The 27,253-nt window shown below is 37.6% G+C and overlaps 2 protein-coding genes across 9 annotated transcripts in view; one reads left to right on the top strand and one right to left on the bottom strand.

Annotated features, from left to right (window-relative positions):
• PRP4K (pre-mRNA processing factor kinase PRP4K) overlaps window positions 1-19,760 on the bottom strand; it is a 32,275-nt gene extending 12,515 nt beyond the window's left edge. For 4 of the 8 annotated variants that reach the window (XR_012126426.1, XR_012126427.1, XR_012126430.1 and 1 more), the window contains exons 1-6: window positions 18,621-19,758; window positions 10,593-11,792; window positions 8,350-8,523; window positions 4,879-5,034; window positions 3,427-3,508; window positions 2,104-2,314 (exon numbers count right to left, since the gene is read on the bottom strand). Coding sequence is in view for 3 of the 8 variants with exons in the window: in XM_073225242.1 (XP_073081343.1) it covers window positions 2,104-2,314; window positions 3,427-3,508; window positions 4,879-5,034; window positions 8,350-8,523; window positions 10,593-11,792; window positions 18,621-18,769 (1,972 nt within the window). In the remaining 5 variants the exon portion in view is untranslated. Of the gene's footprint in view, window positions 1-2,103; window positions 2,315-3,426; window positions 3,509-4,878; window positions 5,035-8,349; window positions 8,524-10,592; window positions 11,793-18,620 lie in introns of all 8 variants that reach the window. The other 4 variants (XR_012126428.1, XR_012126429.1, XM_073225244.1 and 1 more) reach the window with 3 other exon arrangements.
• Window positions 19,761-20,553: 793 nt separating this feature from the next.
• The window catches only part of LOC140846918 (bromodomain adjacent to zinc finger domain protein 2B-like), a 195,811-nt gene continuing 189,111 nt past the window's right edge, over window positions 20,554-27,253 (top strand). The window contains exons 1-2 of the mRNA XM_073225239.1: window positions 20,554-21,491; window positions 23,032-23,184. The gene's annotated coding sequence lies outside the window, so the exon portion shown is untranslated. The remainder of the gene's footprint in view (window positions 21,492-23,031; window positions 23,185-27,253) is intronic.

Raw genomic sequence — 27,253 nt, 5'->3', positions numbered from 1 at the left:
TACAGACACACACACACACAAAAGATGTTTAAATAATTAAGAAAAATTCCTAAAAAGCAAAAGCAAATGGAAATAAACCTAAACCTATCAAATTGGTGGCCTAACCCTAAGGAGAATGACTAAAACACAGATTTGTGATTATACACATTAGAATGTATTCCAAGGACAAAAAGAACCATTAAGTTTTCAAACAGCATTCATTACATTTAATATTGATAATCACACTGGTATCTGTGTATGAACATTTCAAAATAATAGCCAGACTAACTGTGTTATTAGGAACCTAGTTTTCATTGTAAAAGAGACAGAAATGTAAAATCAAATTAGTCAGTAATTCCCTATCATCTCAGATTTGAATTGACAATTCAAAATGAAACCTCCTTTCCAAAGTTAAAAAGGTCAAGGAGTCATGGGCATCTCAAGAGTGCCTGTCATCTCTAAATGGTATTTCCTACACAGAACCAGGGAACACAATCCTTAGCTGATTCTTATCTGGGACAAGATATGCACATGGTGATTAGAACAAGTCAGCAAACTACAGAGCAGGCCACTTTTGCTTGTTTTGTATGGCCCATTTTTAAAGGTGGGGGGGAGAAACATGAAGACTATTTTGTGACATGTGAAAATAGATATGAAATTAAAATCCTGGTGTCCATACAGTTTTTTGGAAACACAGCTATGCTCATTCATCGAGCCTGGCTATGGCTACATCTGTCCTACTACAACAGTACAGTTCATTAGTTGGAACAGCAAAAAAAAGGCCCAAAATAATCACAAAAGTCTAGTTTATTTATCTATGTTTTATAGAAAGTTTGCTGACCCCTGTATTAGAAAGACAGAAAGCTGTGTTAAAGTGTAGAGTTTGGACCAAAAAGACATTAGAAACCAACTTAAAAGGGTTCCCTCCCCCATCTTGGTTGAAAAGAACAATCTGAACTTCAAGAAGAAAAATGACAGCAGCAGATTGAAACACAAGTACATAATGATACCAAATAATAAAAACTCAACAAAACCAACGAAAATCTTATTGGTCATCTTATTGGAGGTTGCTAGGGTGCCAACTCTATGCTAAAATTGGTCAATAAAGGAAGGAAAATAATCAAGCAATTACCCTTCCTTTCCTGTACAAACTATATTTCAGGGTTACCAAAGATGGAAGCCTCTCCTTTGACAGAATTATAGCCAATAATTAAAAAGAAATGATAGAAACTTACAAATCACCACTTTGGAACCCCCTATGAAATAATGGACCTAAGTAATGATCATCAATGGCCGCCAAAAGCATCAGGTGAGCCACTGAAGGGAAACTTCATATTGGATAGACGTGGATCCTCTTACCTAGACAGACATCTCCTGTCGGTAAAAACAGGACACGCACACACTGCATGCCATCTGATGTAAATCAAGTACACATCACAAATTAAGTATTCTTACCAAATAAGTTAACCTACATCTATTCAAGTCTCTTAACACTAACTACTAGCTTTTAGGAAATACTGAGGAGTGGAAACAATATAAATGACGCAAGAATGCAGTCAGACAAAATCAGAGTAGAAAGCCTATAGGACACAGTCCTGGTAACTTCAGAAGCAAATGGAAGTGGAGGGGCTTGCAGGGGGAAGATGAGTAAAACTATTAAAGTAAGGAGACTTAGGAGATATGGACCCCAAATATAATGTGTGTATCTTATTTGGATTTTGAGTCAAACCAACCAACTGTCATTAGACACTAAATTTTTTTAATTACCAGTTTTATTAAATATAAGTAAAGTTTTTTAAAAAAAATCCTTATCTAACAAATACACTGAAGTATTTACAGATGAAATAAAATCATGGCTGGGATTTGCTATAAAATACTCTAGCTGGCAAAATGAATGGAATTGAATATATGAAATTCAGTATACTATCCAGGTTATGTGAACTAATAAACATTTATTTATAGAGAACATTCACTGGGACATGTTTAATATTATATTACTATAACATTTAGCAGGAACAACATTCCTAATCCCTTTCACTTTTCCCCATTCCAAAATATTCTCATTGAAGTAAAAGAGCTAAGAAACTCAGAAAAAAACAAGGTCAAAACAAAATTGTAACTTACCATTATTCTGTTCAACTGTCATGAGATTATGCTTGGCTTTTACTGAGGCCTCAAATGTATCAACATTTTCCCGTTCATACTCTTTAACATCAGCAGCTACCCTTTCTAGAATGTCATCTGGAGAAGGTGACCGTGTACAAGTACTGCTCTGGGGGCTGCTTGGTTCAGATGGCACAGACATATTGCTATCTTCAGCAAGATATTTATATTTCTGAAATAAAAATGCAACATATTATTTTTATAAAATATGATGTTCTCTGAATATACTTGCTATGAGGTGCTGCACTGAAAGTTAAGAGTGTCAGGTAATGGTACTGATGCTTGATTGAATTACATCCACAATCCCTTGTATGTAATTCCAAAATCCACGACACTCTGAAAAGTTTTTCTGCTTGGTGCACATTTATTAGGTGGCAAAACCTAACTTGAACAGATGTGCTGCTACTTATAGCCTTATTTACCTCCCCCAGTGTGAAACATAATATGCCTCACTACAGAAACACTAACATGTTTATAATGATGGATGCTGTTCTAGACCCCAATGATGGGGCTAAGTAATATACACAAATGTACTATAGTACCTTTCTAAAATTCATATATTTCTGAGATCTGAAGTACATCTGGCCCAGGGGTTGGAGATAAGGGATTGTGGACCTGGGCAAGAACAAAAAAAATTCAACCAAGTCTCTAGGGCTATCAGTTTAATACCAATTTCATCAGTGCCCCAGAAAGTTTCCTTTAGAATTCCAATTTTGCCCTAAATCCTCTGAGGACTCCAGTTTTTTCTTTGATCTGGCATATGGTTACATGCCACAACTATTTTTTCCTTTTGTCTACCGTCCTCCTTACAGTATCTAAACATTTTTCATGTCTTCCAGAATTATTCTCTCAACTCCCTCACTCACTTCCTGATGGTAAGAAAGCACTTTATAGACAGTGCCATGCACAGAGGGTCTAGAGGTCACGGCTTTATCTCAGATGGCCAAGGAAGAATCGACAATCTTCCAAGACAGTTACCCTTATCTCTATTATTAAGACCTATGTATGACACCATTTCCCCCACCCTATTTTTTCACTGAGCTCTAAACTACTCAAAATTTGTGATGTTCTATTTAGACAACCACATTTGCATTAGAAAACTTGACATTTTATTATACATTGAAATGTTTTTTCCACCATCAACAGACTTAACATTTTTTGCTAAGTGAAATTTTCCTTTACTTATGAGGATTTTCTTATTAACTTAAAAGACCTGTTCAATTACTACTGTCACTACCTTATTATTTAAGCAGGACAGATCAAAGTTTTACTAAGACCACACACCTGAACAATTGCCTGCCTTTGTATTCTTCTCTGTTCTATTAGGGCTTCTTCATCCTCTTCCTCTACATCAAAGTCTTCAAGGCTTTAACAAAAATTACACATACAATTAATTTTAAACATCTCCAGAGAAGCCAAAATCTTGACTTCTTTACATTTTAAAAATGAAAATGGGAAAATATAAGTCATCAGTAAGTTTGAGCAAAATTCATAAGCCATCTCACTCTCTTTTTCCTTGTTTCTAAACTGCCTCAAGTTGCCTGGTTATTTGGAATCCTGGCAGGTAATTTAACCTTCTGTGTTATATTTTTCTCCTCATCTGTTTCATGGTTCCAAAATAAAAAACAAAAGAAAGATTCATAAGTTTAAAAAAGTCTTCACTATCCCTGCCAACCCTGCCATGACCCTTAGCATTAAGAAAGCCATTTTACCTTTCTAGTCTCAGTTTTCACACCTATAGACCAAGAGGTAAACTGGTACCTTTTCTGGGTCAGAGAACCCTCTGAAAGCTATAGTTCCTTTCCTCATCAAAAATGCAAATGTAAAAATTTGCATACATCTGAAAGAGAATGTGACTCTACCTTCAAACGCTACCTCTACCCTGTCAACTGTCCTCCCAAAGAACTCCTCCAAAATCTTTATGATCCCTCTTTTCTATGATCTGCTGAATGTTCAACTGCAGAAGAGTAAGCAAACTGCACTCTGAAGGTATCCAGAGCTATGGGTAACACCCTTATCCCACTCAACTTTATCACCTGCTCTCATCAGTTTCTCATACTTCGCACTATTGACATTTGACAGTTCTTCATCATGGAGGGTAGTCCTGTGCATTTGAGGATGTGAACAGTATCCCTGGCCTCTAGCCACTAGATGACAATAAAAAAGATTTGCATTGTCAAAATGCCTCTGGGGAGGAAAACACCCTCCACCTTCTCCACCCCAGTTGAGAACCACTGTTCTAAATTAGTCTTATTTATTTGAGATGTTCCACTTAGACAACTAAGTTTGCATTAGAAAAAATTTCCCTATTTTATTACTTACAGAAAGGTTTCTGCATTTTCCACACTGTAACATGCATGTGGAATAGCCTCAACTGCAAAGTATGCAATATTGTACACAAACTGAAAAGCTGAAACTTAGTGTAAAAACTATTGCCCCAAAATTGGTAACCAAGATTGGCATGACTAACTAATTTATATGTTGTTCCTCATAGAAATAAAGATGGGAAGGCTCATGATAAAATGATGACCTAAAATTCATTCTAGTCAAAAGTGAAACTTCCAGATTTAGAAAACCATGGCCTCTATTATATGACCTATAAAATATGCATGGATGATTAACTTTTCAATTTTGGACCAAATTCATGGATTTGCTTATAAACAGTCAAGTGGAAATTAAAGATTTCTAAGTCAAACAAATTGGAAAAAGGAAGTAACAGGAAAGTTCCATTCTTACTTATCATCAGATGAAGATTCTTGCTCAACTTTCATTCCTTCAGAAAGACTTCCTTTAAATTTATCTTCCTTTACTTTGCTTCTGCTCCTACGTCTACGACCACCCCGTGACCGAGACCGCCTTCTTAAGCGTGATCTGCTCCTCCGACCTCTGTCCCTATTTAGAAGAAAGTGACATGTATTTTTTTAAATGTCAATTAAAGTTGGGGACACTGGGCGTGTTGGAGCGAGAGGTATGCTCCCTGTACTTTTCAAAACCACAATTTTGCTGTGAACCTAAAATTGTTCTTAAAAAAAAAAAAAAAAGTCTTTAAAAATAAAAGGGGGTCAATAAAAATTATAAACAGTAAAATAATACAGTATCAGAAAGACTGGAATAATCAGCTTAACCAAAGATAATGAAAATGTAGCTTACTGTATCTTACTGACTGCAAAGGAGCACAGGGAAACTTTGGTGGCAATGGGAATGTTCTGTATATTGATGTGGTGGGTATGTGACTGTAAGGGCTTTTCACAACTCATATAACTTTATACCATAATGGGTGAGTTTAACTTCATGTACATGATATACACTTCAATAAACCAAGTAATTTTTTGAAAAGATCACTTCTGATAAAGCTTGGGGAAGACAAAGGTGACAGAAATTTTATGTCTAATTAGTATGGCCCTCAGACATTTTTATAAATATGTAAAGTTCTTGCCTCATGTTAAACAAACAAAAATGGATGTCATAGTTGAAGCATTATATGAAATTCGAAACAGAAAAGGCTGCAAAATCTCCAAAGAATTGGCAAACTCCCCGTTAATATCACATCTGGCCACTATGTTCATCTCAGATTTCTTCTGAAACCTGACTAAAATGATAGTAAAGTATTAATTAAAAAGAAAATTCTCAGGAAAAAAGAATGTGAAGAGATATGAGATCTGAGACGCCAACAAAATCTTGAAATGTGCTAATCAGATAGAAGAACAGTAACAGACCAAATCTCAGTCCAAAGGGAACAGAGAGGTAATTAAGAAACAAGTCAGCATGTGCTACAAGATCTCAGAAAGCCTCAAGAATTGGAAACACAGTATCTTCTGATGGATGTGGTATGAAGTAAAAGATTGCCTGAAAGCTTTTAGCAACAGCTTGACTATACTATTCCCCTTCCTGACTCAGGGGAAACACCAACAATCACCCTTCACATCCTGGCACAATGCGTATGACTGGTTATTGTGAAAACTGGCCCAGGGTACCAGTGGCAACCTGTACTGAAACAGGATTAGGTGGAAGTCTACATTATGAAGGACTAAAACTGAGAGCCACGTCTGTACTCTCCAGCAGGAAATGAGGATTCTAGAAAACTCACTAGCCCAGAACAAAACATCTAGAGTCACCAATACGCTGAAGTCTCTACCTAATCATCCTGAAGTGACACCCACTGCCCCACAAATTCTACACTGACAGACCAGAAGAAAGCGTTGATTTAGTTTTCTCAGTGCCTAAGTTTTAAATCAGAACAGGCAGCAAGGAAGGATCCAGCTGTCTGAGTAAAGTCTTCAAGTGAAAAGTTAAATGAGCAGCACAAAGAATCTGCAAAGAAACAAAAGCACGTGTAAGAGAAGAAAATTATACTGAATAATATCTTCATGAAGAGACACGACACGAAGACATTTCTATAAAACAGTGAAATGTTAAAAAAAAAACAGCTAGCAAGGTTTTGCAATAAAAAAATTTATGAGCACAGAAAAAATAAAATAAAAACAGGAGGTAGAAAGAAAAAACTGAAAAGTAGACTGAAAATAGAAAAGACAAAACAAAAGATGAATGAGGTGCATATGAGGGGAAATCAACGCAAAAATATAAAATGTCCAACTGGAAAAACAAAAAACAGAAAAGAAAGCAAATAAAAGCAGAAGAAAGAACACTTCCCCAGAATAGGCAGCCATAATCTTCCTGCTTTCAAGGGCCTATATACTGCCCAGAAAAACAAATGGTAACACCAAGGCATATTATAGTGAATATAATAAATGGAAACACACTAAGGCATATTACACTGAAATGTCAGAACACCAGACATTTAATAAAAAGGAGAGAGAAACAGTAGTCCTGTAAAAAATGTCCAGGCCATTAGAATAGAAGTCAAAAGCAAGACTGCAAACTAGAAACCAGAGGAATAACAATTTCAAAATTCTTAAGAGAAAAATGGCTTCGACCTGGAATTCTACTGTCTGACAAATCAGCAATGACAACGAAAGGCTTTTTTTTAAAGAAACATAGGTCCCCAAAATGTGCTTTCCATGTACTTTCCTCAGGAAGCTAGTGGCAATGTATTATCAAAGCAAAGAGGTAAAACATGAAAAAACAACTGACACAGGAAATGGAATCACAACAGGAGAGAGAAACAAGGGAATGCCATGAGGATGGAAAAGGGAAAATGAATCCTACACTGCTAACTTTATGAGCAGGTCTATCTGTTAGTTTGGAGCCAGAGGCTAGGAACATTAAAATGAAGGTCCTCTCTTCCCCCTTTCCTCCAATTACTTGCTCAGTAATGACCAATATGCATATGATCGTAACAATGATTGTATTTGGAAGCATGTGGAAATGTGATGAAATTAGGCAGGAGAGAAACACATGAGTGGTGGTATTAAAAAAACTAACTGTCCGAAGTAGGAAATCAATAAGTAACATGGAAGTAACTTTAACAAGTTTATAAACACATACACTCTCAAACAAAGCATTTCTACTGCTACAAACCTAGAATAAAAAAAAATACTCAAGAGATGTAATGATATATCCAATGGCTACAATAAGCTTTTGGTCAGTTGTCTTTTTATTTTCATGTATTAGTTCAATAAAAAAATTTAAAAACTGGGCAAATGATTGCTCATTTGTTTCAATTAAAATATTTAATGTGTATGCACATTTTAAAAATGATTCCCTGATTTTAAAATCCAATTTTTTGATTAACCATCTAACTACTGGCTATATGTACCTGACATAAAACAGCTCCTACTACTGTAAATTAAACAGGCTTATTCACATCTATTGAGGATATCATCTTCATGTCATGCTCTTAAGGGGACCAAATAAAGTTATTAGAAAAATAAATACAGAACTGCAATCATAAAATAACAAGAAACTGAACTACTTACTTATTCATTACACTATGATTTAGCCTGCTGGTTAAAAGAATCCCAAGCCTAGCTCATTTAATATTTATCTGTTAAAAAAAAGAAAATATCCTATTTGTAAAAGATTGATTTTTATGAACACTGATTTATTTAAAGGAAAACTATATTAAAGAAAAATCATTGTGTGTGAATCTGTCACACACTGGTAAGAAGAAACTATATGGGATCAAGCTGTAATTTCTCTCAGAGTAAAATGATCTCTAAGAAAACTTGCCAACTAAGCTAATATGAAGCCTCAAAAGCATTCACAATTTAATGAATCAAAAGGATAACACATGTAATATATCTTTACCTTCTCCGAGGAGACCTGCTTCTTCTTCTGGGAGACCTGCTTCGTCTGAGTGGGGAACGAGATCTCCTCCTAATGGGAGATCTACTCACTCTTCTTCGGGTTGGAGACCACCGGCTGATCGGACTGGCGTCTTTTGATCTTTCGCGTCTGAGAATATCATCTCGAGGTCGTGTTCTTAAGAGGATCAAATATAAGTTAATGGAAAAATCAAAATAATTTAAATTTCTTCTACTTGTAAGTAACATCTTGAAGGGCACATTAACCTAAAGATGGTAAACACAGGTAACAAGTTTTAAGTTATAAAACTTAAAATCAAATACTCACAATGACATGTTGGTGTTATGGTATGCACATAAAATAACTGGGAATCCGTAAGAGTCTATTTCCTCTGGTCTCACAATATGAAGAATTAGTAATGGTTATTCATATTGTTAAGGCTACTAGTTTTGATTCCAGATAACTCAAATAAAACTTGCCTGAGTGGTAATTCCATTTCCTCAGTTTGAAGACTTTTCTTTCTCAACTTTGACATTTTTGCAACTAAGAGTCCTACTTTTAATAAATTACATATATTAAGCACCTTAGAATGTTAACCCATAGCAGAGAGAAAATAATAAGGGTTTAGGGAAAAGGACAATCCATTAGTCACAGAAGTTCTTAATAGTAACATTCCTGGAAGGAAATCTGGCACTTTCTAAAATGTAAATGTATATAACCATAGACTCTGCAATTACACTTCTACTGAATCTAAAAGAAACCTCTCACTTAACACCAATGGACATCTATGCTACAATCCTAAGAACTGGAATCAACCTAAATTTCCATCAGTTTCAACATAGAATTACTAAATATACTACAGTACATCTATACAGTGAAATATGTTGCTGTTACATAAAGAATTTTAAAAGATATTTATGTACTGTCACAGAAATGTTTCATGAAAAAAGTAAATTACTGTTAAGATGAATAGTATGACTATTTTTGTAAGAAAAAAACATTCATATAATTGTAAAAACAGCTAGAAAGACACACTCTTCTCAGGCATGGTAAGGGAGGAGGGATGAGAGAAATTACAGGCTTCTTCATTATTTCAACTTTCTCTTAAATCAGTATGTATCTCTTAATCAGTATGTATCTCTTCTAATTAAAAAAATACTTTGTTTCAAATATTCAACACTAGTCCTTAACAAACTGAAAATATCCTTTTCAAACTTAGAGACCAGGATCATTAACACTTTAGATAACATAATCAGTAAAGCTAGGAAGAAGTGGGCCATTTCATTAGTGTCAAGTTAGAAGAAAACACGAGTATCTCTTTAGAGTATCTTGAAAAGAGCATTTTTGAAATTTCTCAGAAAAGATGATGATTTGAACTTTAAGGTCAGCTTATATATTTATAACCAATACATATTATACACAATAAATAACTAAGAGTCTATAACATAATAAGCCAACACTCTCTTTTTAAGCCAACATTCTTTTAAGGGAAACTAGACTGATAATTTCACGTGCCTAACTGTGAATTTGTATCAATACTAAAAAATCAGTTTCTAATTATAGACCAGTTTAAACAACCACCATCCCTCCCCACAAAATCCTTTCTTTGCTTAACTGCTTACATGTAAGATCCTAGGTAAGTTAAATAACATCTCAATCTATTTTCTCATTTATAAATTAAGTATGAGCCAAGTCACTCCACCCGAGGAGAGAGAATCAGAAATTTATGAGAAAAAAACTGATGGATGTAATATATCATACAAACATGAATTTTCATTATTATTGGTAAAAAATTCAAAGTAACTATAGTGCCAATTTATAATTAAGATTTCAAAATCATGCCTATTCAAGAGAATGAACAGGTCACAACACCTTTTTTAAAGTTAAGACTTTCAGCCTGTGCTGTTCAATGAATAATGCCCACTTTAGAAACTACTTCACTCCATTAAATGGTACACAGATTAATCAAATTACTTGGATCTAAAATAGTGATTCTGCAAAGTAGATACTAAATTAAGAAACTGAAAAAAAGTTGACTGTCTCCAAGTTCAGTATTTGTAAATGACAGTTAAGATACTCAGTGAAAAGGTACAAATATTAATCTAGTTAGTGGACATGATTATACTAAAAACAACAACAACAACAACACTATCTCATTATTTTTTTTTTGTTCACTACTAGTTCTAGTTTCTCCCTTAAAATCTGGTATGTTGGTAAGAAGCATTAACGTTTTGAAAGCAAGTTACCTTGGAGAAGAAAGTCGTCTTCTTTCTGGTTCTCTTCGTTTTCTTTCCAAAGATCGGCTCTTGGCTCTTCTACCAGGAGACAGAGTCCGAGAAGGTGATTTGCTCTGCTTAGACCTTCTGTCATTTACAAATGGAGATCTACTTCTTCTTGATTTATCACGTTGTTTCGGAGACACACTTCTTCTTTTAGGACTACGACCAGGTCTTCTACTGGGTGACCTATTTTCTTTCCCAGAGGAAGCATCTTTAGAGGGAGATTTAATTGGCTTCTTTTCTTTATCAGTTTCAGACCGTTTTGATTTTCTGTCTTTGGACCGTGACCTTCTGTCTTTAGATTTACCTCTCAAGTCAATTGGGGATCTGGATTTTTTGCCTCTATCACGACTTCTACTTTCATTTATAAGTGGGCTTTTTTTTCTATCTTTTGACTTGCTTTTATCTTCAACTTTAACCTTATCATCAGTAGGAGACCTGGTTTTCCCAATTTTCTCTTGAGATCGTCTTCTCAGGGTAGGAGATTTTGATTTTCTTGTTTGATCTTGAGACTTACTTCTTTTCGATGGACTTTTGGACTTTTTCCTCTCCTTTGACTTGCTTCTAGTTGTCTTCTCTTTCACTATTTCAACACCTCCCTTACTTTTCTTTTTATCAGACCTATGTCTAGTCCGTTCTTTGGATCTGCTTTTACTTCGCTTTTTTGTACTATTTTTATTCTCCATAAGTTCAAGTTTCCCCTTTGTACTTGAAGATCTAGTACTAGACCTATTTCCATTTCTTGCCTTTTCATGAATCTCCCCCTCTTCTTCAGAGCCAGACTCATAACCTTGTAATATGAGCCCCATCCCAGATTGGACCTTTCCTTCCATTAACTCATTATCAAGTTCAGCTTTAATCAAGGCTCTCTGTTTTTCCAAGTCTTCCAGCAAAGCTAAATCATCAAGTTTAGTTCTTTTTGCTGGAGACATACCTTCTTTATCAGAAGCATCAATAACTTCTTTTCTTTTATGTTTCTTATGCTTATGCTTATGCTTATGTTTTTTATCCTTGTCTTCTTCTGAGGAATGTTTATGTTTCTTATGTTTACTTCTATGCTTATGCTTCTTTTTTTTGTGACGACTGTGCTTATTTTGAGACTGGTCTTCTGATACTTCTCCATTTTCTTCATTTACACTCTTTTCAGAATTATCAGCATCTTCCACCCTATAAATTCATCAAAAGCATTTTAAAATCATATCATTTATCAAGCATTCAGATGTAACAAAAGTAATGATAAAAACTACATCTCAACATATATTACATGGAGTTAGTCACTGAAATCTTTCAGAATGGCTTCAGACATTTTACTTCAAAAATACAAGGTAACAACTGAGTTGAACATTAGAAAACTATAAACTTTCTAATGGTTGAAGTCACTTACAAAAGTATAAGAGAAAATACATAATGGGGGAGGTTAAAATAAACTTAAAAGAAAAAGGGAACCCAAACCAGGTACTATACACAATGTTAATATTGATTTAGCTAGAGTCACTCAGTAACTTGTTTATAAACCAGCATTTCCCATAGACTTAACACCTAAGGAATCCCCCATTTTTTCCCCTTTAAAAACCTATTAATACGGACATGTAATGGGAGACTAACCTCATTCTTCACTTGAAACTCAGAAATACACCACTAAAAAAAATCTCTAGAGTCAACATTGAGCTATATCTAAAGTAAGCACTCCATCAGTGTGCACTGGTAGCTAATACTGGTAGTCTAAACACACTCCCAAGGGTTAAAACTTTGTAGTGAACTGACCAAGGTCTTAGGACTCTTGTCCTGTAGTGGCCACTGGACAACCATACGTTATTAGGTCGAACCAATATCTAAGTGTTGTTTACAGGTCAACAACAATCCAGTATCAGCAATTTCATCCGGTTCAAACAGTATTTGTTCAGTGGGCTATTTAATCTCTCGGAATTCCAAATGAGAGATTCCCCAAATACGTCTGTATTAATAGGTGCAATGCAAAACAATGTTTTAATTAAATTAAAGGTGCTAGCTTTTATGCTTAAATGTTTGGGCTATGCTAAATTAAAGAGTTTATGATTCTAAATCTTTCCGCTAAATCCTTGCTGTTCAGTAATCCCAGGTAAAACACAGGCTGCAATAGGATTATTTAACTTTCTCCTTCAAAGTAACTCCTCACTACACCATCAGGTCCTAGAACATGAGACCAAAATCAGACTTTAACTGGATCCAGACCACCATACTCATTTTGGAGGAAGATATGGATAATTTTGTCCAAGTACTTCAATTTATGTACCCCTGCATTTTTAATAAGTTTATTATTTATGCCACATACAAAAGGTTATGGCAAATTAAGAATGAGTCTGTTCATCCAATCTCCTTCAACATTAAAAAAAAAGCACCTACACTTATACAAGCACTAAGCGAGGTGGCAGGAAAGCACAGATGTACATCCTTGAGATCTGCTCCCTCAAGGGAATTACAGTCCTGAAACACTGGAGCAGTGCAATGACAGTCATGAATTGGGGCATTATGGGAACACTATGGATCACCAAAAATCATTTTGAAAATGGTCAAGGAAGGTGTCTCGTAGATTACAAAAAACCTGTTTTTTTTAAGCAGGGACCTTGGCAGGAGAAAAGAAATGTTTACTGAGAAGGCACACAGATAAAAAAGTAAAGGTAATATTGTCCTAGAGAATGATGAAGAAGAAATTAACCAGAGGAAAAGGAATATTTTAGACAGAGAAAAAAGGTGACCAGAAGCATAAATATAGCGTGACTACAAGCATATCAGTGCTGCCAGGGCATCAAACTTGTGGAAGCAACTGGCCCAGAAGTTAAGATCTCAAATGGACCAATTCTAGATGTCACAGGATAAATATAGCAGTGTTCTGCGGACCACCACATTTTCTCAAAGACTTGGAAAATGAAAGTGTAATACCTCTGTATCAAAAAAACAAACATGGGTCTATTATGGAGGGAGATAAATCACAGATTTAAGTACAAGATACACAGACATTTCAGCTTTGTTTCTAGTAAACTATATGCTTATAGGTAACCACCTTCATTTCCCCTAATCTCCGATCCCTATAACCCAGAAGGTGGTGAATATGTCTGTTTTCCTGAACACTGAGTAATAGGGGGAAATATTTAAGAAAAATTGAATTAGGTTAATTCAAGACATGTAGATAGGTATAGAGAACCCTTCTGAAGTTTGAGAATAATTTTCTGGTATATATTATCTAAGTGCCCAAAGTACAAAATTGTAGCCAATAAGCTAGTAAAACAAACTCTAAAGACCCTCTAAGTACTGTCCTCAAGAAAAAAGACAGTTAGGTGATTAAGCAGTCTCCAGAGCTAGACTAGCTGGGTTCAAATCCTGGATCCACTGCTTAGAAGTTGTGTGGCCTTAGACAAGTTCAAGATCTCTTTTATCTAGAAGCACCTCATGTATAAAATGGAGACAATAATAGTTCATATCTCAAAGCATGCTGTGAGGATGTTAGTGATAGAAAGTAAGGCTTCTAATAGTGCCTGGCACAAATCAAGTGCCCAAGAAGTAACTGTTAGTATTGTTTAGATACTGGATATATTTACTCACCATAACACTGTGGCGCTAGCAGAGCTGATACTAAGAATATTACTTTTAAGGAATACTGTCAAAGAGCTTGGATTCTGTCAAACTGCCCTGCTCAAAGGTTGCTTCCACCATGACACACCCAGTTTAACCTTAGGCAAGTTACTTCTTTGTACCTCAATTTCCTTGTTTGCAAAAACTGGGGAAATAATTGTATAGACAAATCACAGGTTTGTCATGGCAAGGAGTTCATGCATATAAAAAGCTGTTGCACAAGGTTCAAAATTTCAAAAATATTGTATCTAAGAGAGAGATGAGACTTTAAAGTTCAAGGGGGTTTAAGGGACTTGCCTAAGCTCACACATAAAGCTAGTGAGAAAAGGCTGATGATATTACCAAGTCAGTCAAGGGCTCTTCCATTTCATCAAAGACACTTTGAAAATGTCAGATCATAATACCACTCTGTGAGCCTTTATTGTTGCTTCCTACCTCACTCAGGGTAAAAGCTCAAATCCTTTACAAGGCCTTACTCGTTCTATCCACCAAAACTTGCCAACGTTTGAACCTACCACTCTCCTCCAACTCTCACTCTACTTCAGCCGCGCTCCTCTCCTGGAACAGCAGGCAGTCTTCTACCTTGGGGCCTTGGTACTGACACCTGCTGTTTCCCCAGCCAAACACATTGCTAGTTACTTTGACTACATCAGGTCCCTGCTCAAACGACACTTTCCCAGTCAAGTGCTCCTCACCAATTCATTTGTATTGCAACCACTTCTGTTTTCTCCAAAGTAAATGCCACCATCTAATACAAACCTTGTTTGTTTTGCCCTATTATAAGCCCTAAGGAAGCAGAATTTTAATGTTTAGTTCACTTCTCTATCCCTAAGGTCTGTAAGATTGTCCCGTCTAACCTACAGTAGGCATCAGATGTGTGGCACTGAGATGCTTCATATACAAAAAAGTATCAAAACTGTGCTCATTAGCCTAAAGCTGGTTTAATACTGGCTGTACTATATACTCTTACCTCTCTACAGTAAGCCTTTTGTTTTTGCTCAGTTATAGCTCTAGTGCCTCACACAATGCACACAGCTATTTATTGAATTGCAATACCCTCAAATAAGGTAAATTTAGTCACCTCCTTCCCCAAGAAAAATATGCTCCTTGAACCCTTTTTTGATGCTTTCTGTAATTAACAAGTTTTCCAAGGAGTTTCAACATTCTTAAGACTTTACCCAAAGAGGAAGTTCCTTCCTTCAAAAGGAAATCTTGGCTCCTAAAACACCTAAGAATCAGAAACTATATCACAATGCCCCATGTTACTTAAGTCCTTCCCACGAATGACCCCAGTTTATATAACTTAGTGAATGTTAACTCAAATAATGACCAGGTTATTGATATAAATACTATCAGCACCTTAGGGTCAAAAGGTTAACTGTCAGTTTTACACTGGGGTCAGGTGTAGAGCAGACCCTGACCCTCTCAATTTCACAGAAAATAACAATTGAAGTCTTACAAGGTAAATTAAGAAAATATGACTCAGTTGAGTCCACAGTAGTAACATATTATACATAATGAGCTGTGGTAAGGCAGCTAATTTCAGTTCATTATCAATTTTCTTCTAAAACTTCAGGAACAGGTTTCTTGTTAAGAAACCTGATACTCTTCTTGGATAGCTCATAAAAACAATTAATAAAGTATATTAAGTTCCATATATAAAAATTTACATTTTAACATTTACATTTTGCAACTTAACACTACACATTCAGCAGGTTACATCTATACCAACCTGGTCTACAACAGATTTGTTATAAAACAATATGTATTGAGAACTGAGTGACATCCTTGAAATCACATTATTTGGGAACAAAGCTGAATTCAAACTGCAGACAATATGGGAGTGTTTAACATTATTTTACTCACTTGTTTTGTTAAATGCAATGATACAAGTTTCACTCTTCAAACAACCCAGCTCTTGGAGCTTCGGGCACAATAAAAATAGCCATGAAACAATTTTAAAAGAAAAGTGACCAATTACCAACCACCAGTGTTACTTCAACTTTCTTTTTCACATGTATTTTTCACAGAATATTCTTAATGACATCTTATTTGGGAAGCATTCAATTTATGCTCCAGAGACAGAGAATGTTGAGCAAAGTGAATGCCATTACTTCTTTACAGGGAAAATAATTAAGCCTGTTTCTATGACATGTTAAACTATTTTAATACAGAATTTACTATGTAGATATAAAAATGACAATGGATTCAAAAGACCAACTGGTCTTAAAATGAAACCCCATCTCCACCTTTGCCAAATCAGGTCTGGGCAAGTGAGTTTCAAAGAGAATTAGAACTGTCACATCAAAAAATGGATCTTTCTAGGACTAGAAATAAATCGCAATGATTTCAAACCTTACAGGCTATTTTTAAAAGGAGCCACAATACACTGGAAGACCAGAAAGTATAAATAAAAGCAAGGCTCAAGAATCAGAATGCCTGGATTTAAATCCTGGGTCTGTCACTTAGTGTGACCTTGAGCAAGTTAATTTCTGTATGCTTCAGTTTTATCATCTGTAAAATATGGAAATAACAGTATTTACTTCCACTGGATTGTTACAAGAATTAAATGAGTTAATATTTGTTCAGTACTTTAAACATATCTCGTACATAGTAAGCGCAAATTAAGTCAATGTATACAAAAATTCAAATGTTTAAGATCACCAGAAAGGTTGAGCTAGAAACGGACAAATGTAGAAGCCATTACAAAGCCTTTATTCTTTCTAAATGTTCTACTTTGAATAGATTCCATATAATTGTAAACTACTCACTGTCCTCTAAAACTACTTCAGCACTATATTCCAGCATTAGCTATGAGCAGCATACACAGAACTTGTTTTTGTATCAAACTGTTTTCTTTGTTGAAGATTTTCAAGTAAGTTAAAGTGGGACACACACAGACCAAATATTCCGTTTATATTGCAGGGGTCTAAATGTTATTAAATCTAGTATTATTTGAACACTTAAGATATGGTTGAACCACTCCTCAAAATGAATCTGAATCGTCCCTGATGCCAAATAAGTGGACATAGTGCTATGGAACTTTAAACAGATTACTAGGAAGATCAGCTGCGTACCATAGGATTTGTACTGTATTGGCATAAATATTGTTAACTGTGCCACACTGTGAACTTGTTGAGAAAACAAGAGGCGATGTTTAGTTAAACCTTTAGAATCCATTTGCTCTCTTCTAATCAAAACTGTGAAGATAACAAAGCAGCTTTCAAAAGTCGTTAATGAAAACATCACCATGATCCTCGGTCTAGCTGAAGTAAAGCAAATGACTGAGGAGTCCAGAACTGGACGCACAGCAATGAAGAGTTGGACTGAAGGGTGGTAAAGATATCTCCTACCACTCAGTCCCAAGTTGCTGGAAGATTAGACACCTCTTTCCTAAGATGGCTGGAAACAAATCAGATGGTGATGCAAAAAACGGCCGCTGTAGGAATAGTTTTAAAATCCATTCTCAAAATTAAATAAAATCCATTTAAGTTCTTGCTTGAGATTTCCTAGCATAAACACGACAATCAACATACTGCTTTTAGTTAAGCAACTGTTTAGCCTTTGCAGCATATACAAGCATGTTTTCACTCGGCCGCAATGGTTCTCAGACCAGCTTATTTACAGACATAAAGTGCCTGGGTTTGGAAGTAGCTAACAATTTCTACTACTTTTTCCACTCGTATTCCCAAAGAAGCGCTATAAACTCAGACCAGAAACGCCAGGCCTCACAACCAAGGACTTTATCTTACTTTGCCTCAAGTTTGGAAGTTGGCAAATAAGCTGCCAAGAAACAGGGGAAGTGGGGGGAGTACCGGTGGATGCTCAGTAGGGTTCAGGCGTGGGGAGATGAACTAGCCCGCTAGCCACAAACTACAGCTCTAGGATCCCTTCTCTTTGCTTTCAGGCCCTAAAACTGACACCAGTAGAAGAACGACCGGCCGTACTGCATGCGGAAGAAAAGTCTTAGGGCTGCTCGCGCTGCCGCCAACTCCTCCCGTGCCCACCACGTATGCCGCTGAGTGCTGCTGCGGGGGAGCTCCGGCCGGTCCCCGGGGAGGAACAGGAAGGCGCGACGGCACTGTCGCTGCCGCCGCCTCGCGCACGGGACCTGTAGAGGCCGCTCGCGCCTACGCCTCCCAGGGCAACGACGCGCGGCAGGCCGCAGCAGCCCTAGACCCAACAGCCGCCGCCTCCGGGAAAGCAAAGCTCGAAGGCCACCCGCCCGTGCCCCACGTTTCCCGCCCCAGAACGTATCGCGCGGGGAAGGGCAAAGTTTGGCTCTTGAGGTAAGGCCTGAACTTTCCCGCCGGCCCGTGCAGGTCTCCGCCGTTTCCCACTTGGCAGTCCCCTGGGCTCCGGCCTTCCGCAACTGAGACTACTTACTCTGGCTGCTCCCGCAGCGACTGGGTGTCCGCGGCGGCCATCTTGAACTTCCTGACTTCTCGGCGGCGGTGGCGGCGGCGGCGGCGGCGGCCGCCCGAACAGTGAAGGCTGGTGGAAGTGGAGAAAGAGCGAGCGGAGCCGCCGCGCATGTGCTAAGTGGGAACCGTGGAGCTCTGAGTCCGCACTAAGAATCCGGATGTAAAAGTGCATCCGGGGACAGGGCGCACGAGCGCCGTGACGCAACTTCCGGGACGGGGGTTGGGAAGGGTGTGAAGAGCTGTAGGTGGTTCCTGCGTGATCAGGGTTTAAGGGCGAAGAGACCGGAGCTTGCGTGCCACTCAAGAACCAAACATGGTTCTCGGCATGTGCTGGAGACGGGAGCAAACATTTGGGTATTGGTATAGTGTGTGAGGTCTTGATAACTAGTTTCACTGTGGGGCCCAGAAGTTAAATTAAATCTCAAACTGGGCAAATAAGGTGATTAATTTTGCTTCTGGGTTCCTTTGGAAGTCGAATAATGCCTTTTTACCTCTGGTAACTCAGTTTGAAGTGTCACGAAGGGGACGTTTGCGGAAAGACATTTTGAGAGTACTGGAAAGATGATGACCTAGAACGTAAATGTCTTTTAATTTGGAACTGTTATTGAAACTTTTGAGCTTCGTTTCAGCTTTTGCTAAGTCCAGGGACAACGATTCAGGAGTTGTTAGGTTCGCTTCTTATGTAAATTGAAAATAATTTTGGTGCAAATTACGTGCTTTTGTTTTTCTACAGTGATGGATTCAACAATTAATGATACTAAATGGCATTGTATGAGGAAACATTTACTAGCTCTTGGAGAGCATTCAATACCATCTAGGTTTTTACATTCTCAGAAACACATACATATTTATATATTTACTTGTATATTTTGTTTTATATCTATGTAATTCTTTTATCCATACTCGCGAGAATGAAATCAGGGTGACAATTGATCATTTTCATTCCTGTAATCAATTGAGTTTGGGTTTGTCCTAGAAATTTGAGCGTGGAATATGTTTCTTCTGTATATATCTTAATTTTCAGAGGAAGAGTTGCAGAAATTTTTATATAAAGTAGGTCCCCTGGTTGATTAAATCCCAAAAGTGTTTAAATGTTAAGCATTTTCCCCTCATGGACTCTATTAATATTAAACAATAGATTAACCTTTGGGTAGTTACTAATTTTTTGCGGATACCCTCCCCCCCAGATTTCCACCCCTATTGTAGCATTTCTTTATATGATCCTTAATTTTATTTTATTTGTTAATGTTTTTCTTTTTCCTTAATCAGATGAATGAAATCAGATTTCCTTAATTCAGATTAATGACTCGAAAGACTTCTTCAAAGGAAAGTTTTCAGAAATACGTTGAGAATAGTTTATATCTTCAGTCATGTATTAATTTATGTACTAAGTGTGTAGATTTCGGATTCCAGAGTTTTATTGTTCTTACTTCTAGATTCTCACCCGTATCTTTTAAAAGATACACTTAAAGATACGCTTTCAACCTTGTATTTATTCATATTCTCTGCCCCCCACCCCATGAAGGCAAGGCCATGTATCATTGTCAAGAATAGCTCAAATATGTTATTTTTAAAATTAGTAAATTTTAAAATAATTAAAAAATAAAGTGTATGTAGTACAAACCTATTACATCTGCAAGTAAGTGCAGATCTGTAAGCGATGCCCTTCTTGGATACAAAATGGAGTAACATAAAGTAGAAGACATCTAGCAAACTGGCACTAAGAGTTGAGGTAACATGACTCAGTTCCTAAATGCCAAGCCAGGATTTGAAGTCTAACTCCCAAGTCTGTTTTTTTCCTTCTAAACATGCTGTTCCCCACAGAAATGTTGTTTACGATCTACTTACTGAGCATCCACCCACACAGCTCTTTAATACTCAATTTTTTTTTTTGAGTAAATGTAAAGAGCACTGCATTGGCATCCAGAAATATCTTAGTGCAGAGCTATGACCTCTTGTTATGAGAGTTTATAGACCAACCTCCATTTCCTCAACCATAGTATATTATCTCCTTGGTCTCCTGCTGTACGATTCTTTAAAAGTTTACACTTGCGTAAACCATTCCAGGTTTATTTAAAAAGAGCATAGTAAAAGTAAGGCTTCAGAAAATAATGCTGGCAAAAAGTTTCCTATAAAAATTTCTCACCAAGTTCGCTTATCCCATCAGTTCAGAGAGTTTACGAGGGCCATGTGTCAAGGACTCACCCAAAACTACTGTAGTTTTACAAGAATGGGGTTTTTGAAAGCGTAGTTAAAAGTAAAGCGAACATCCACTTACTACTTTAATCGTTCAGCGAACGTTTATTAAACGACAGACTTAAGCCCTTTCAAACTTTAGGCCCAAAGTTTCACACTTGCTGCTTTTCAAGAAGTCTCGGAACATACCCAAAGAAAAGCCCACCGATCCGGCGTCCTCGGGTCAAAGCCACGCCAGAGGGGCCGCGTAGCGGCCGAACCCAAGCGCCGGAAACCCCTGGAGGGGCGGGCCTCTGGCGAGCGCGCGCTTCCCGCCGGAGTGCGCAGGGCGCAGCATCAGCCTCCCCCTCGGCACAGGGAGGCGCGTGCGCGCTCAGTGCGTGCGTGCGCCCGGGTAAAGGGGTGGGCGGGCCTGAGGAGAGCCTCGCAGGCTGGCCCCGCCCGCGCTGCCTGGGAGCCGGCCCCCAGCGGCCGGTGGTTTATTTGCCTCTGGGCGGTACCTCTGTGCCCTGCCTTGCTGCGCAGCCCCGGCGTCTGCTCTCTCCCTTGGCCTCGTCAGCGCGTCAGTCGTGTTGTTGTGGCCGCCATTGCAGTCATGGAGGCTTTTCCGACAGCTGCGCCATCGCCTGGCAAGCAGGTACAAGAGCCGCGCCGCGGCCACAGGCAGGAAGCAGGCGGCCCCGGGCGGGTCCTGGCACACTTTGTTGACCCCGGGAGTTGGGCTTTGTTTTGCTGAGAGACCGTGAAAACCACAGCGCTCGGTCCCCACCACCAAGCAAAACCAAAAGTTTATTGTCCCAGAGGCAGTGTTTTGGGGACAAGTATGCATATTTGAACACTTATACTTTTTGTTACCATCTTTGTTACCTTTTAAGTACCATTACTTTCATACAAGGTACACGTTACAGAAACGGTTTGGTAGGCAACAAGGGCAAGTTGCCCCAAGACGTGCCATTTTGACATGCAGATTATTTTGAGCTGAAAACCATAAGGCCCAAAGACTCAGAAAAAACCTGACAAAGTCAAAGTTCAAAGTTCAAGGCCCCCCCATGCACAAAAAGAATTTAGAGGTAGGAAGAAAAAAATCACTTTAGATTGCTGTATTATAACGTAATCTAGGGGTGATTGACAGGACGGAATGTGACAATGTCTGTTAAAATTTCTCTGAACTCCATCATTTTTGGGTGCCATCAAATATTTTGTTGACCAAACATTTACTCTTTTCAAATTCCTGTAAATTACTTACCTTTTCCTTTAAAGTCTCAGATCACACCCCCCACCCCCACCTCCTTGATTCAGGATGACATACTGTAAGTCCGGGGAGAGGAATTCCCGGAGCAAAATACCTCTAAAAACCGAAATCAATCAAAGGGAGAAATTAAGTTTAAAACCTGCTTACTGCTTACAAACTGCAGTCCAGGGCCTTCTCTCTTTCCTGCTCCAGCAGCAGCAAAACCGGCCCTCCCCCTCACCTCTCCGGTACAGATAAGCCCTCCTTGCCCGGGTAATTACCTTTGATAAGTAGACGGACTTCTCCACCCCTGAGGAATCATACAAATGCACTAATCCACCCCTGAGGAATCATGCAAATGCACTAAAGCCGCACTTCTTTCCACCTCTGAACGCCTATTGACATGCAGATGTACTAAAGCCTGGCGAGATATTCTGGAAATGTTACAATTTTACCCACACATACATATCTCATTCTCCCTGACAGTCTTGGAACCTTCCGCCTATGTAATAAACTTGGTTTTTTTCTTCTTTCTCATGTCAGTTTCATTCTTAGACCAGCTAGAAGAAGCTGGACGAAATTTCTTCCTTCCCAACAGTTTGAAAATACTTTTGAATTATATTCCTCTGGTGGAAAGACAGGGATTATTAAATTTGGACCGTCTGAGCTGACCTATCCATCAATCCCAATAAACTCTTAATAGGCTCTTTGTAAGTAGGCTATAAATAAAAAAGAGCATCATAAAAATCCTTTGAAGAAAACTCCTGGTCCATGGAGTCCTCAGATGTCCAGTGAAAGAATGTAGATCACCTTTTAGATAGGTAATAAAGTTTTATCTAGTTCTAGACTTGGAGTTTGTAGCTCTTTGGGAAGACACTGGTCTGAGTTTTCCTTTATTACAGAACTTTTTCCTTTATGAAAATTAATTTTTTCTTGTTCTAAGCAGCTCTGATGCTTTAATGAAAATCTGGAAAATAGAACAAAGCAAGAGGAAACAAAAGGAAAACCTGAAGTTCCATTATCCAAACTGAATCAACATTAACAGATTGGTTTATTTTGGCTCATTTCCATATGAAATATTACATTTTCCTGTACTCAGGTAAGGAATGTTGCAGTTTGCTTTTTTCCTGTAACATGTCCCTCAATTTTTACATAATTCTAGCTTTTAGTAATATTTTTATAATTACATGATGTCCCTTTCTTTTGTTACTGGATGTTTAGGTCATTTCAGTTTTGCAGTATTATATGACTGTGATGAGGCAATATTTAGAATAGTATTTAGAATGTGACTATTCAAGTCAGATAGACCTGGGTTTCACCACTTGCCCTGTAACTTCAAACAACTTATTTAACCTCTCTGAACCTCATTTTACACTTAATGTGAGGATAGTTTTCATCACATAGAGTTATTAGATGAAATAATGAATGCAAGTACCCAGAGCATTACTGGTAAAATATTAGCTGTTTCTGTAGGCAGGGTTTTTGTTAGTTTTTTAGTTTGTTTCTTTTGTTCTGATTTTTTTTTGTGACACACATGGTTTATTTCTTAATTTTGTGTAGTTAAATACTATCATCACACTGGTGTAGGAAATTTTGTGCAAGCTTTTCATATGTTTTGTTACATAATACATAAAAACAAATAATGTGTTAATTAGAAATACATTTTTGCAATAAGAAAAAAATGAAAATTACGTATAATCCTACTTATAGGTAATTATTTTTCACATTTTATAATAGGTACTATCCTTTCTCACTTTTTTACACATATATACATATAGTGATATTTTCAAACTAGGCATTATAAGTTCAACTTGCTGAGGCTAGCAAAGAGGGCAATGTGATAAGAATGCAGTGATTTAAAGTAGGAAATAAAACTGGAAAGGAAGCTTAGGATTTGGATTTCATTTAAAAATTACTGGACAGAGTAAGCTCAGGATTGAGTAATGACATGATTTAATTTGTTTTACATGGTTTATTTGACTGCTGTGAGGAGACATACAGCATGGGACCAGGGGAGGAAGGGTGGAATCTGGTTATGAGTGTTATTCAGTAATCCTGGTGAATGATGGTGCTGGTTTAGACCAAAGTAGAAGTAGGGAAAAAGAGATGGATTCTGGATATATTTTGAAAGGACAAGCTATAAAATTCATTGATAGATTGGAAGTGAGGTGTGAGAGAGAGCTACTTAAAGGACTTTGGCTTAAGCAATTGGATGGATGCAATTGCTCCTTAGGGAGATAAAGACTGAAAGGGGAACAGATTTAAAGTTGGGGGTTGGGAGGAATGAAGAATTCTCCTTCAGTCATATCACTTTTCAGTCTGTTAGATGTCTAATTGAAAGTGGGGTCTTAAAGACTTCAATTATTGCTGGGTTGTCAATATCTCCCTTCATTCTATTGGTTTTTGCTACATGTATTTTAGTCCTCTGTTACTAGGTGCATGCATGTTTATAAATGTTACATCTTCCTTTTGGTTTGACACTTTTATACTTTACAAAATGTCCTTCTTTTTCTCTAGTAACTTAAAAAAAATCATTTTTTAAAAGTCTTTTTTTGTCTGAATCTCATTCAGCCATTCCAGCTTTCACCAGCTGGAAATCAGGTGAGATCATTTCACCATGGTGGCTGCTTGCATGTGTACCGTTAAGTATCAGTGTGTCTTCTATGGACAACATATAGTTATAGTTAGATCCTTTTTCTTTTTTTTTTTACTGTATTTATTTATTTATTTATTTATTTTTTGAGAGGGCATTTCTCATATTTATTGATCAAATGGTTGTTAACAACAATAAAATTCTGTATAGGGGAGTCAATGCTCAATGCACAATCATTAATCCACCCCCAGCCTAATTCTCATCAGTCTCCAATCTTCTGAAGCATAACGAACAAGTTCTTATATGGTGAACAAATTCTTACATAGTGAATAAGTTCTTACATGGTGAACAGTACAAGGGCAGTCATCACAAAAACTTTCGGTTTTGATCACGCATTATGAACTATAAACAATCAGGTCAAATATGAATATTCGTTTGATTTTTATACTTGATTTATATGTGAATCCCACATTTCTCCCTTTATTATTATTATTATTATTTTTTTAATAAAATGCTGAAGTGCTAGGTAGATGCAAGATAAAGGTAGAAAACATAGTTTAGTGTTGTAAGAGAGCAAATGTAGATGATCAGGTGTGTGCCTGTAGACTATGTGTTAATCCAAGCTAGACAAGGGCAATAAAACATCCACAGATGCAGAAGATTTCTCTCAAAACAGGGGGGGTGAGGTTCTAAGCCTCACCTCTGTTGATCCCCAATTTCTCACCTGATGGCCCCCCTGCGGCTATGCCTGTCTTAGGTTGTTCCTCCCTTGAGGAATCTTACCCGTCTCTGGCTAACCAGTCATCTTCCGGGGCCATACAGGGAAATGCAAAAGTTCGTAAGTGAGAGAGAAGCCATATTGTTTGAAAAGGTTAGCTTTTTACTTCTTTGCAGATATATGCCCTGTGGCTTCTATGCCCAGCATTTGTCTTGAGGTATCTTTACCACTTGGAAGAATTATGATACTCGGTAAATACGATATGAGGCACGAATTCTATTCAAGGGTTGTAATTAGGAAGGAAGAAGAAAAGCTATAGAAGTAGCAGGTGGAAGAAAACATGGGAAGATTGATTATTTCTTTGATATATCTTCTTGTAGAGTAACTTCAGCATGTATAGGATTTAAACTACTAATTAAATTGTGCACACACATTAACATAATAGGAGTACAGTTACATCACCAAAGCAGACCTATAATTACCAGCCATCTCCAGTGAAACCAAGAAAACCAGTTAGGCACCTTAGGCATTTGTGAAAACTTACCTATGATATGGTGGATATTGTCCACCTGAACTTGAACAGTCTGAGAGAAATCAGACAAATTAAAACAACCCATTCCTGGGGACTGTTCACATCCCATATGTTCTTTGAACAGTAGATAGTCTGTAGTTGTAAGATTTTGGGGTGCTACAATTTGCACTTCTCCTAATTCTTGGTTGAGTTCCAACAGTATAGATCCAGTCAAATTTGTTGTTTTACTGTATGCACAGGCCAGCTTAGATATCTCCTTCTTCATTCCCATGGCAAGTCCAGGAACCGGTGGGATGAGTGCATCTACAGCTGTAGCAGTGCGTGGATCTTTGTTGGGGTTTTTTGATGATCATCTTCTGGTGTGAGTCTTCCAGAAAGTGCTGATGTTGGAAGTTCTTTTTCATATCGTCTCTTAGTTCATTTTCTGGGTAGCCAAATTAGGCTATGATCCTCTGTATAAATACAAACAGACCCTTTGCCTACACTTTTATATGTCCTTTATACCATTGTGTAGAACTCATTGGAGGTCACCACACAGGAACTGCTTTTTTTTTTTAATCATTAATCTACACTTACATGACGAATATTATGTTTACTAGGCTCTCCCCTATACCAGGTCCCCCTTATTAACCCCTTTACAGTCACTGTCCATCAGCATAGCAAAATGTAGAATCACTACTTGTCTTCTCTGTGTTGTACAGCCCTCCCCTTTCTCCCATTCCCCCATGAATGCTAATCTTAGTAACCCCTTTTTTCTCCCCGCCCTTATCCCTCCCTACCCACCCATCCTCCCCAGTCCCTTTCCCTTTGGTACCTGTTAGTCAGTTCTTGAGTTCTGTGATTCTGCTGCTGTTTTGTTCCTTCAGTTTTTCCTTTGTTCATATACTCCGCAGATGAGTGAAATCATTTGGTATTTCTCATTCTCCACTTGGCTTATTTCACTGAGCATAATACCGTCCAGCTCCATCCATGTTGCTGCAAATGGTAGGATTTGCCCTTTTCTTATGGCTGAGTAGTATTCCATTGTGTATATGTACCACATCTTCTTTATCCATTCATCTACCGATGGACATTTAGATTGCTTCCAATTCTTGGCTATTGTAAATAATGCTGAGATAAACATAGGGGTGCATCTGTCTTTCTCAAACTTGACTGCTGCGTTCTTAGGATAAATTCCTAGGAGTGCAATTACTGGGTCAAATGGTAAGCCTGTTTTGAGCATTTTGATGTACCTCCATACTGCTTTCCACAATGGTTGAACTAATTTACATTCCCACCAGCAGTGTAGGAGGGTTCCCCTCTCTCCACAGCCTCGCCAACATTTG

This window comes from Manis javanica, chromosome 16 (assembly GCF_040802235.1).
Source record: "Manis javanica isolate MJ-LG chromosome 16, MJ_LKY, whole genome shotgun sequence".
NCBI lineage: Eukaryota > Metazoa > Chordata > Mammalia > Pholidota > Manidae > Manis > Manis javanica.
The sequence above is the reverse complement of the archived record's forward strand: the minus strand, read 5'-3'. Positions and strand labels throughout refer to the sequence as shown.